Source organism: Elgaria multicarinata, chromosome 2, assembly GCF_023053635.1.
Source record: "Elgaria multicarinata webbii isolate HBS135686 ecotype San Diego chromosome 2, rElgMul1.1.pri, whole genome shotgun sequence".
Lineage (NCBI taxonomy): Eukaryota > Metazoa > Chordata > Lepidosauria > Squamata > Anguidae > Elgaria > Elgaria multicarinata.
The window spans coordinates 23,678,637-23,690,771 of record NC_086172.1 but is presented as its reverse complement, the minus strand read 5'-3'; the positions used below and the strand labels follow the sequence as shown (position 1 = coordinate 23,690,771).

At 40.1% G+C, this 12,135-nt stretch overlaps 1 protein-coding gene across 1 annotated transcript in view; it reads left to right on the top strand.

Moving 5' to 3' along the window:
- The window catches only part of PARD3B (par-3 family cell polarity regulator beta), a 542,042-nt gene that overhangs the window by 199,827 nt on the left and 330,080 nt on the right, over positions 1–12,135 (top strand). The window contains exon 11 of the mRNA XM_063116135.1: positions 3,375–3,560. Coding sequence (XP_062972205.1) covers positions 3,375–3,560 — 186 coding nt within the window. The remainder of the gene's footprint in view (positions 1–3,374; positions 3,561–12,135) is intronic.

The following is a 12,135-nucleotide window of genomic DNA, read 5'->3' as shown; positions in this document are numbered from 1 at the left end:
CATAATCATAGGTAATGCACCTTTATTAAGACACTGCTATTCATTTGAAGCTGGGAGTTTTTATGCTTCAGTAACTTCAACATACCAGTCGTTTTCCAATAGCACCAGTTCTGCAATAAGTATTTAAACGTAAACATACGTATGCATCTTCAGAAAAAGACAAAGAAAAGAAAAAATTAAATAACCCAGAAAAGTTAACAAAGACAAGCTTGTGGGTATAGGAAAAGCAGGGCAGATGGTCTACTAGATCAGACAATAATTATTAATGTCAACATCAGGCGACTTTTATGTTTTCCAGTTAAATGAAATCTATTAACTTTGTCATGTGATTAAATATATTAAATATTTGCTTTGATACAGATTGGAATTGAGGTTTATCGTTTAGTAGACCCTGTATTTCTTTTTCATCCCTTCCCCAAATAATGTGTGCTGCCTTCCAAATTAAAAGTGTATTATTTATTTCTGTTTTTCACTGGACTAAAAACAATTTTAATTGCATTATTTGATATTTTGGTTCAGTTGTTTTGGTAGGGAAGGGGAGAACTATGTTCTTGCCATAACTCATTGATTTTAATAATTTCCACGTAAGAAATTTCTCCAAGGTGAAATTCTATGAAAATGAAACTTATTATTCAGGAAATTTGGGAGATTTTGTTGCAATTAAGAGATGCATCCAGGCTGGCATGTTTATCTAGGACTGAATCTTGTGTGCATAGGCATTTTTCATGAAAGCTCAACCCTCTTGCAAAAAGTTTAGAAGGGTGTGTGTGTGTGTGTGTGTCTGCAAATAGGAATTTATACATTTCTATCTTGCCCAATAGCCAAAGCTTTCTGGGCAATCTACAACAATAAGGATGAAAGTGTTTGCCGATTAGGAGTGAGGATGGAAAGCATTGTGTATACCCCTGAACAACCTCACATAGCCAAATCTAAGGCGTCTCTCTCTCTCTCTCTCTCTCTCTTACACACACACACACACACACACACACACACACACACTACATATGAGAGAGAAACGGAATTGTGGCCATCTGCCCCCACCCCCAATGTCTACCTGCTTGCTTCCAATGTCCATGTGTTCAGTGGAATGTTGCCCACCTGATTGGGAAACCCAAATCTCATAGGGTTTCAAGTGAAGAACATACAGATGTAGACAACTTTCTACTGAATAAGCAGGGCCAGGACTTGCATGAGGAGGCAAACAGAACAAAACTATTATGATGGTGTCATGCTATTGCTTGATCCCTTATTGACTGGGAGCATGTAGCGAGCATGAAGAAACTGAAGGAGCAGCACTCAAAATATAGAAATGCAGTACTTGTGAATAAAATTGGTTCACTGAATATCTCAACTGCACTGCTAATGTTCTTCTTTATACAAGGAAAACAATCCTTGATTTTGACAGTATATAAAGCCGAAGTCGTTGTCAAATTGATATATGGAGTTTGGCTTTGAGTATTTATAGAAAAAATCCAATCATCTTTTCTGAAAGAGGTTTTTTTGAGTGTTCCAAGATGTGTGTGTGTCTAATGCACTCTACATAGGGCTACCTTTGTTCCTAGTCCGGAAACTTCAATTAGTTCAAAATATGGCAGCCAGGCTGGTCACCAGTACACCCAGGGGTGACCACATTACACCAGTTTTAAAATCTCTTCACTGGCTGCCAATTAGTTTCCGGGCGAAGTATAAAGTGTTAGTTATCACCTTTAAAGCCCTACATGGTTTGGATCCAGGTTACCTGCGGAATCGCCTTCTCCCGTACATTCCGCCCCGCACACTCAGGTCCTCTAGGAAGAATCTACTTCAGCTAGAAAAAAACTAGATTAACAACTGTTACCCAGAGGACCTTCATGAACAGGGTTGACCCTGGGATAAACCTTAGGTGCCTAAGTGCTGCACAGCTTCCCCTCTCTCGCTCCAAAGCCCCCAGATAGGCAGCCAAAATCAGCCATCTAGCTGAAAAAGTAGGGTGGAGGGAGCATGGAGGAGAGGATTCCCTCTGTGCTGCCGCCATCCTGCATTGGACAGTTGTAAGTCCCCAAGTTTGGGGGGGTTACAAATACGCAGGGCGCAATCCATAGGATTGCACCCTTAGTGAATTAACATGCCAGAGATGTTCAGCAGCACCTCACAACGGTGATGTCACTGTTCCTTTTAATTGCCACCCTTCAGATAGGATTTTCTCATATTGTTTCTTTCTAATATTGTTGCTTTAAAGCAATGGTATTCCCCGTAGTAACCTATGGCTGCAAGAGCTGGACCATAAGGAAGGCTGAGCGAAGGAAGATAGATGCTTTTGAACTGTGATGTTGGAGGAAAATTCTGAGAGTACCTTGGACTGCAAGAAGATCAAACCAGTCCATACTCCAGGAGATAAAGCCAGACTGCTCACTTGAGGGAATGATATTAAAGGCAAAACTGAAGTACTTTGGCCACATAATGAGAAGACAGGATACTCTGGAGAAGAGGCTGATGCTAGGGAAAGTGGAAGGCAAAAGGAAGAGGGGCCGACCAAGGGCAAGATGGATGGATGATATTCTGGAGGTGACGGACTTGACCTTGGGGGAGCTAGGGGTGGTGACGGCCGACAGAAAACTCTGGCGTGGGCTGGTCCATGAAGTCACGAAGAGTTGGAAGCGACTGAACGAATAAACAACAACAAACAGCTCTAAACATGGGCCAAGACTGCAGAAAGCAAAACTAGAACAAATTAGTAGATGTGGTCGTGGCTTTGTTGCTTTCCTTTGCTGTGTTTTTTAATAAGACACCAAACTTCTGTCCCACAATCAGTGTGGCTGGTCTTGTGAATGATTTGGAGAATATATGATCATATCCAGTGATTCCTTCAGGACTGAATGAGAATATGTTGGTGTTGCCTTCTTGCCTGCAAATTGCTTTTGTTGATAAAAAAATTTGAGAAGTTAAATCAAATTTCTTAAATTTTTAGTTGTTTAAATTGTTTTTAAAATGTGCATATTTAAATTTTATGCTGTATTTTTATCTTGTGAATTGTTGTGAACCACCCAGAGAGCTTCGGCTGTTGGGCGGTATAGAAATGAAACAAATTAATAATAATAATAATAATAATAATAATAATAATAATAATAATAATAATGATAATAATAAATCATATGTATTTTGTTTTTTTTAATGTAAATATTATCTATATGTTTCATGGCAGTACTTTGAAGCTGATTTCCAGCTATGGTGTGATTAAAACGAAGGACATAAATTTGATCCTTCGCTGTATGCTGTCCCCGCACTTCTTAGACTGGTGTGTTGATTTCATAGTAGATCAGGGCAACTGAGAAATAAATATTTAGCTACCGCTTGTTTATGTGAATGTTCTGCGTCTTTATTTGTTCGCCTTACAGAAAGGAGAGCCCTACTGCAGTGTTCTTTCACTTGAGACTACAGAGCAGCTGACCTTCGAGATCCCTCTGAATGACTCGGGTTCAGCAGGACTGGGTGTGAGCTTAAAGGGCAACAAATCTCGAGAGACTGGGGCCGACCTTGGGATTTTCATCAAATCGATCATCCATGGAGGTGCTGCTTATAAGGTATGGAAAAATAGATTTTTATTTATAACATTTTAATCAAATCATTATTTTGCCTATTGAATGTAAATGTGTAAACCAACTCCCAGGTTAGCATGCTCCATGGTGGGTCAGACAAAAAGTCCATTTAGTCCCAACTCTGTGTGATACAGTGACCAGTGCGATGCCCTAGGGAAACTCACAAGCAAAGATGAATGGCAATCATGCATTATGGGTTCTTTCCACAGCAGTTTCCAGTGTGTTTTGCACATGTGAAGTATGACTTTTGGGCTTTGGCGGGATGGGCGAGAACAAACAGTTTTGCTGGCTGATGCAATTCAGTCATACTAGGAATTACTCCAAGAGACCCATTAGGAGAAATGTGCATATGGATTTAGTATCATTGCCATTGTCAAGTTCGTTCACATTAAGCTTCTCCCTTTGCTTTCCTAGCTTGGCAACAAATCCCAGGAACCCTGTGTGTTGAAAACACCAGGCTCTCCTAACCTCATTGCAGCTCCATTGCTACCAGTACAGGTCTAGTACAGGTTGATCCTGCCTTCACTTTCTGCAAGTCGACACGCTCCTTCCATTCTTGGAAGGCGTTAGATCCAGTAGAAGGTTTCCGCTGGTGGAAAGAAAGGGAGACGTAACTTTTGCCACTTTCTCAAATTAATATCATAGAATACTAGCTTCTTGAGAAAATAAATTCTGTAAGTGAATTAGAAAGTGAAACCCCAGAGTTTATACTGAGGATGTGTGGAAACAATTAATTTGTAGATGAACTTTCCAAATCCTAATGAGGAATTAAACATTAGTGTTCTGTCTATATTGTGAAATCTTCTCAGACTTGTTCAGCCTGGCCTATCTAACTCAGTATAGTCTACACTGTCTGGAATTGGTCTTTCTCAGCCTTTCTTAGGGATTGAACCTTTTAAAAGTGAGGCCTGTGCGCTACCACTGATCTACAGGGTGCTGGTGGATATTACAAGTTCTTTGCATCTTTTAATTTATAGTACATTTTTGCAAAAACTTAGAAATACCTTTAGGGAAAAAATTGCACCTCTGTTTTATGTACCCCTTTAATGTACTTTTGTTTGTTACTTTACACCACAGTTCCTCTGTGATTCCTAATTCTGAGTAACTTTAGGGACATAGGAAGCTGCCTTATACTGACTCAGACCATTAGTCCATCTTGGTCAGTATTGTCCACCTTGGCCGGCCGCAATAGGTTTTAGGCAAGATTCCCTCCAAGCCATAATTGGAGATGGCAGGGGTTGAACCTGGAAAATTCTACATGCAAATCATGTGCTCTACCACTGAGTTTTCTCTTTGCTAGATAGTATTTTTAAAGGGAGGGTGTAATTTTTTTCATCTTCATGAACCCCTCTTGTAAAGTGTGAAAAGAAGCTTTGAAAATCACAGTTCTTTAAAAAAAGTTCACATTTTTAGAATGGCTTCCTTGAATTTTTATGTTTTAATTAAAGGAGTCACACTCTGCCTCATGTGGCAAACACAACACAGTCTTAACTGCTAAGCCACTAGGGCGCCTCCATCACAGCCATTTAGCATTCTCTCTGCATTGCTTTATGTTGTCCCCAGGGACAACACAGCTGGACCCATAAACCAGCAGAAAAGCAATGAGGAGGCATATTTCTTGATTGTACGAAGAAATAAACATTCACAAAGCCCATGAGTTGTGAGAAAATGTATTCAGTTTGCACAAGAAATTAAAAACAGCTTGGCTATATTTTTATTGAATAATTAAAATAGTATTATGGACAAAAGTGTGTGACTTGGCAGGAGTTATATCAGTTGCATAGAACTTAATTATTTCTGAGCTAAACAAATCAATGCAAGCAAAAGCTTCTGGGTTTTTCCATCATGTTGCAATGCAGTTAATATGCTGCACTTTGTTTTAATTTATAAGAAGATTTGAGTAGATGCAAATATCTGGAAATGTGTAAATCCTTTATTATTGATTTAATAGTATAGTCACTTTTTCCTAAATGAATGTGATTTTTTAAACTTGTCAATTCCTAAAGATCTCCCCCATAGAGAAACATTATTTCATCTGAGTAAGACAATTTGCTATATGGCTGATCTATGCATTATGGCATATATATTAATCAAGCAATTGGCCCACATGGCGAATATTCAGTACTGAGTTGCCTTTATTTCCTTTTCTTAAAGGGATGACCCTATTCTTGTTGTTTATATGCAAATACAACTACTGAACTTTAAGACCCGGTTTTTAATTGTTGAGCCTCGTGTGGCGCAGAGTGGTAAAGCAGCAGTTTCTGCAGCTGAAACTCTCCCCACGGCCTGAGTTTGATCCCAGCGGAAACTGGTTTCAGGCAGCCGGCTCAGGTCGACTCAGCCTTCCATCCTCCCGAGGTCGGTTAAATGAGGACCCAGTTAGCTGGGGGAAAGGTAATAACGGCCGGGGAAGGCAACGGCAAACCACCCCACTATAAGGCCTGCCAAGAAAACGTCAGCGAAAGCTGGCGTCCCTCCCAAGAGTCAGTAATGACTCAGTGCTTGCACGAGAGGTTCCTTTCCTTTCCTTTTTAATTGTTACATTAATTGTTCATTTAAACTATTTTCTATCCAACCACAAATTAAAATTTTGATTTGGACCTTTTAGCTGATACTGTAAGTTCCACTTTGTAGGTAAATATGTTTTGTCTTCTGAACCTGAAACCACAGCACAGTCTAGAGAGGATACCGTGTTGGATTTGTACCGGAGAGGCCTGAGCCCAAGCCCTTCTCATTGCTTGGCCCACAGGCACCGTGGTGCTTGCCAGGACCCCGTTGTCATTCCCTGTTGTCCTCCCCTGGGCAATGCTATTGTTCTCCCCCAGTTACCCCTCCACCAGCCCTGCTCAGCAGCTAGGAAGCAGGAAGTCAGCAGATTGGGAGACTTCGCTCCACATCTGCCATCTTCCTGTTTCCTCACTGCTGGGATGAAGGTAGAAGTGGTGGGGGTGGGTACAAATGGCTGTGGGGGTAAGTGTGGTAGAATTATGGGGGTGAGAGGAAGGTACTGGGGTGAAAGACACCCCCAAAGAGGGAGGAGGAGGAATAAGAAATAAGACGGGGATCAAGAAAAATGGGAATTCAAGAAAAAGAAACCCAAAAATAAGTGCGTGCAAGTTCAATCTGGCATGAAAAAAATGACAAATATGCCCACAGACCCAAAAAGGTTGCCTGCCCCATTTCTACACACCTTAGGTTCTAACGTGATTAAGGAAATGGGTTTTGGAAAGAACAATGAAGCTAGATCTTCATATAGAGCGCATAAAACTTTTTATAGCTCATAGAACTTTTCTTACATTTATATACATTGTGGAAAGGTTATTAAGTCTACAGCAGCATATCCTTAGCAAACTTAAAAATAATGAGGGTTATTTTTTAAAGAAAAAGAAAGCGTAAGTGATTACTGATGGACTCTTCCTTTCATTACTTCTCCCAGTGCAATTAATCTCACAGTGCAATTCTTGGCTTTAAGCACATTTCTTAGTCCAAACTAGTCTACTAGTAACGTCCGAATTAGAATATCTCACATTTATCTGACAATAGGATCTGATCTCCCCTAACCTTCAATCAAACAATAATAAAAAGATTTCCCAATGTGGATATTCCATTTCACAATGGCGAATGTGGTGAGGGAGGGACAGAGAGGGAACGTGTAAGCTGAGGGCTTAGTACATTTATTTATTATTATTTATTTTATTTGCATCCCAACGTTCCACCAGGAAAATGGCGTTCAAGGTGCCATCTAGAGTTGAAGGGAAAAAGTATATCCAGAAAGCACCTGGGAGCTACACAGCAAGTATTCATGGGAGAGCTGCTCTCTGGGGAAGAAAAGGCTTCCACATACAAGCATCAAGGTTGCATTCTGTTCCTTTAGAATAGTTCAGCTGGTTCCCCCTCCGCATTTTGTGTGTGTGTGTGTGTGTGTGTGTGTGTGTGTGTGTGTGTGTGTGTGTACTATGTGGCTTAGCATTAGTGCCCACTGTAAAAACGTCAACTAGCTGCAAATAACTTTAAATAAGATGTGTATTAATGTGTATATCTTCACATGAACATCTGTTTGTCAACATGTGTGTGTATATATGTTCCATGCTGGCTGGGGATTGTAGGACTTTTTTCTGCCTATGCATGCATAGGATTGCACCCTTAGAAGGCAATCCTATGCATGTCTGCTCAGCAGTAAGTGCCATTGAGTTCAATGAGGCTTACTTCCAGGAAAGTGGCTATCGGATTGAGCTATTAGTGTTGTTCGTTTATACATTTCATGCTCTTTTCATTTTTTTTCTTGCTCTATTGATCTTATCCACATATTCTTTTAGGTAAATCCTGCTTCTTCCCAGAGCTACAAATGTTGTTGGCTCAACTATCTGCATTAAATTTAAGTGGACTGAAGTTCTGCTGTGAAAATACAACATATAAAATCATTATTTTTATAAGGATAGTCTCTTTATAGATAGCTTGTGAGAACCGAGGGGAGAGAATGTGAGCATGAAGCTGGTCTAATAAATGAGTTTCAGAAATGCCTTGGGATAAGCATCTAGGAAAGAGGTTAATGCTAAAGCAAATTCAATTTTTTCCACTGTAATATTGGACTAGAAATACTGTTCTTAGTTATAAAGGAGAATTGACTACTGTGTAAAATGACTGTATAGATCCTTAGCAATGGCAGGAAATGGCTTATCCAGCACTGAGAATATAAGCCTAGACTATCTACAAGGTTCAGTGAAAACTTGGACTTGTTTTAGGGGGATGAGTACTCTGAACTTGAGGCTTTTGTCCATGTAACCTTCATGGTATCGAAGGACCTTTCCTTCTTGCCTTCCCAGTCTAACCCTAAGAGGTGGTGCAGAGCTTCATGTGTGGACTACAACTTGCTCTGAGGCTTTGGCAGGCCCCACGCATGTGCTTTATGACCACTAGAACATAGCGGGCTCTCCCAAGGCCTAGCAGAAGAATTTTGACAGCCAGCAAATCCAGTTCAATCGAAACTGCTACACAAATCCCATACCACTCGATTTTAGATTTAATTAACCATATTTTAAATGGGTAGAACTTATTTTAAATAGTACTATTATAAAAGACTACATGCATATAAAGAAATTCAAACTCTTATCTACAAGCTGAATAAGGGCCTGTAAAATATAACGAAACTCCTCATCGCTCCCTTTTACTTCTGCCTTTGCATGCCTGGTTTCAAAGTTTCCATCCTGGCTTGTTAAATCAGTTCCTCATGATGTCTGAACCAGAGAGCCACGATTTAAGCACCACTTACAAGCCAGAATATGAAATCAGGGGTATGAAGGAATCATGCAGGGATATAGATTCTTCATGATCTGGTAAATCATGGTTGTTGGACAAGCAATGTTGCAACTGAACCAGGATGTAGCTTGAAATCATCTGTCATAGCAAGTTATGGTCTGCACAGTATGGAGCAGTACAGCCACCCTTAATTTATAGGATGAACATTCCAAGCTCAACTTGAAAAATTATTTCATAGATTTGCACATATTTTAAAAGATCCTTAAGAAAAGAAGCAGCTACAGCTAAATGTTAACAAAAGAACAGAAACTTCCACGCACAAAATAGTGGAAATGCTTTTCAAAATCTTCATAAAAGCTCTCAATGATAAAATCATTCTTTCCTCTGATCAATGAAAAGATTCTTTTCATTTTGGTGAAGATTTTATTAGAATTCAAAAAGATGAATACATTGACTAATACGTTTCTTCACTTCTTTAGTAATAGAAAAAGATCCCTCTGTTACAGATCACTTCCTCTAGGTGAATTTCTGATGGCATTGTAGTCATAGGGCACACTTCCTTTGACTTTGGCCTAGAAGTTTTCTTACTGTGTATTCTAATATTTAATTTTTTTATCATTTCTTTTATGCAGTACAGAAATGTTTTAAAAAGGAGAAAGAATGGCAGGTTTAAAAAGACATAATAAAAATCCAAGTAACAATTGCATCATATATCTTTCTGTGAAACCATCGTAGTGGAAATAAAGTCATATAGTATCCCTAGATATGCCTGCCTACAGTTTTCAATACACTTCATATCACTTTAGAAGCTAATACAGTTTCATTATCATAATATATTTCTGAGGATACTGTTGACATGGAATAACAGGCTCAAGTTACAGAAGCCAGATTCCGGCTGGACTTCAGGAAAAACTTCCTGACTGTTAGAGCAGTACGAGAATGGAACCAGTTTTTTATTTATTTATTTATTTATTACATTTTTATACCACCCAATAGCCAAAGCTCTCTGGGCGGTTCACAAAAATTAAAACCACAATAAAACAACAACCTAGGGAGGTTGTGGGCTCTCCCACACTAGAGGCATTCAAGAGGCAGCTGGACAACCATCTGTCAGGGATGCTTTACGGTGGATTCCTGAATTGAGCGGGGGTTTGGACTCGACGGCCCTTCCAACTCTATTCTATGATTCTATGAAAAAACAAGACAAGAAACATAGGCCCCACTTCTACTCCTCTTTAGACAGAAAACAGTCCTACAACTCTCAGCATGCCATGCTGGCTGGGGCATGCTGGCAGGTGTAGGGCCTTTTTCTGTCTAAACATTTGAAAGGTTGTCACACAGAAGGGGCCAGGATCTCTTCTCGATCATCCCAGAGTGCAGGACACAGACTAATGGGCTCAAGTTACAGGAAGCCCGATTCTGGCTGGACCTCAGGAAAAACTTCCTGACTGTTAGAGCAGTAGGACAATGAAACCAGTTACCTAGGGAGGTTGTGGGCTCTCCCACACTGGAGGCATTCAAGAGGCAGCTGGACAACCATCTGTCAGGGATGCTTTAGGGTGGATTCCTGTATTGAGCAGGGGTTTGGACTCGATGGCCTCCAACTCTACTAATCTATGATTCTATGGTTCTATGTAAAAAATACAGCAAAAATTACATATATTGCAGCGTTGAATCTTCAAATATGAATGTTACTTATTAGTGAAAATGCAAGGTGCTCCAAAAGGCTGTAAATGTTTGAGTTCTATGTAAGAGTGAGATACCTTTGGTATGAGGATGTTTTGAGCTTTCTCTCTCTCTCTCTCTCTCCCCCCCCTCCCCAGATTAGATGTCTGGCTTATATCGAATGCTAGTCCTACTTAGAGCATATCCATTGAAATGAGTGGGACTTTCGTTAGACTAATATTCGTATGGCCCCCTGTATTTACTGTAAGCCATCACCTCTTGACTCACAAATTTGGCTTGTGTTCTGATCCTGTTCATGTACCCTTCCCCCTTAGATTCTGGGTTAGTGCTTACTGTTCTGTATACTATTCTTATAACAGGTTTAATAGCTATTTAGAAGGAGAAAAAGGTATGGTTTAGACTTGGCAGCAATGTAACATGAATATACTGAATGCTTTAATGATGGAAAGGGGGCATCAGAATTGAAAATATACATATTATGGACCACTAAGACATATGAGAAATGTAAGCAACTCTGACAAGTGCTTATAGAAAACTCTTAATGAGTTTATGATTGAATCAAATTCACTGTAAGCAGGCTAATGGTTTTTCAATGCCGCTTCCTCTTCTGCAAGTCTTTTTTCACCGCAGACCCTTTCAGTCCATATTAGGTTTCTTCAGGTTTATGGCATCAACATGAATAATTTGAACTGAGATGTCTCTTAGATAAGAGAGATCACTTCCTTAATAAGAAGTACTACTGTATCGTTATATATGTTTAAGAGATAAATTATTGTATCCTATAGGCATGCATGAATCAGTGTCAGATGCTAAATTTTAAAACGAGTAGCAGTTTGAAATCCTGTTTTCATAATACATGGCTCCAGTGGCTTTAGATATACAGACTCGAGGACATGTATGTTTGGGATGCAGCAATAGGCAGAGATTTGGGAATGTGCTTGACACTTGGCTATGATTGTGCCATCCATGTATGTCATACTCTGTCGTGACTAGCACAAAATCTGGTGGGTCAACCGTGGTTTCATTTTTTTAAAAGACAAATTATCTCCTGTGGGGGGGGGGAGCGGGAAGGCGGTTATACTAGGAAAATGGAAGCAATTTCTGCTATATATTCAGTATATGGAACCAGTAGTTCTATAGTCAAGACAGGTAATTTTTCACCCTGATGGTTGTGCTTGTGCCTTTTACATGTTATTTCCCACCATGTTCTGTGAGTTTCAACACTCTCCCCCAGTATCATACAAATAGGACCATTTAGCTTAATGCATGCTGGAGGTGAAGGCTCTCCATGGCTACTAGCCCTGATGGTTGTGTGCTATCTCCAGTATTCGAGGCAGTAAGCCTGTGTGCACCAGTTGCTGGGAAACATGGGTGGGAGGGTCCTGTTGCACCATGTCTTGCCTTGTTGGTCCCTGGCCCACAGCTGGTTGACCACCGTGTGAACAGAGTGCTGGACTAGATGGACCCTTGGTCTGATCCAGCATGGCACTTCTGTTCTTATGCTACCCCACTCAAAACCCGTTCCAGTCAACATTACATATGCAGATTTGGTTAATGTTGCTTGATGGATTGATTGGAACAGTATACCAGACTCTTTTAGAAATGTTAAGTAGAGGAG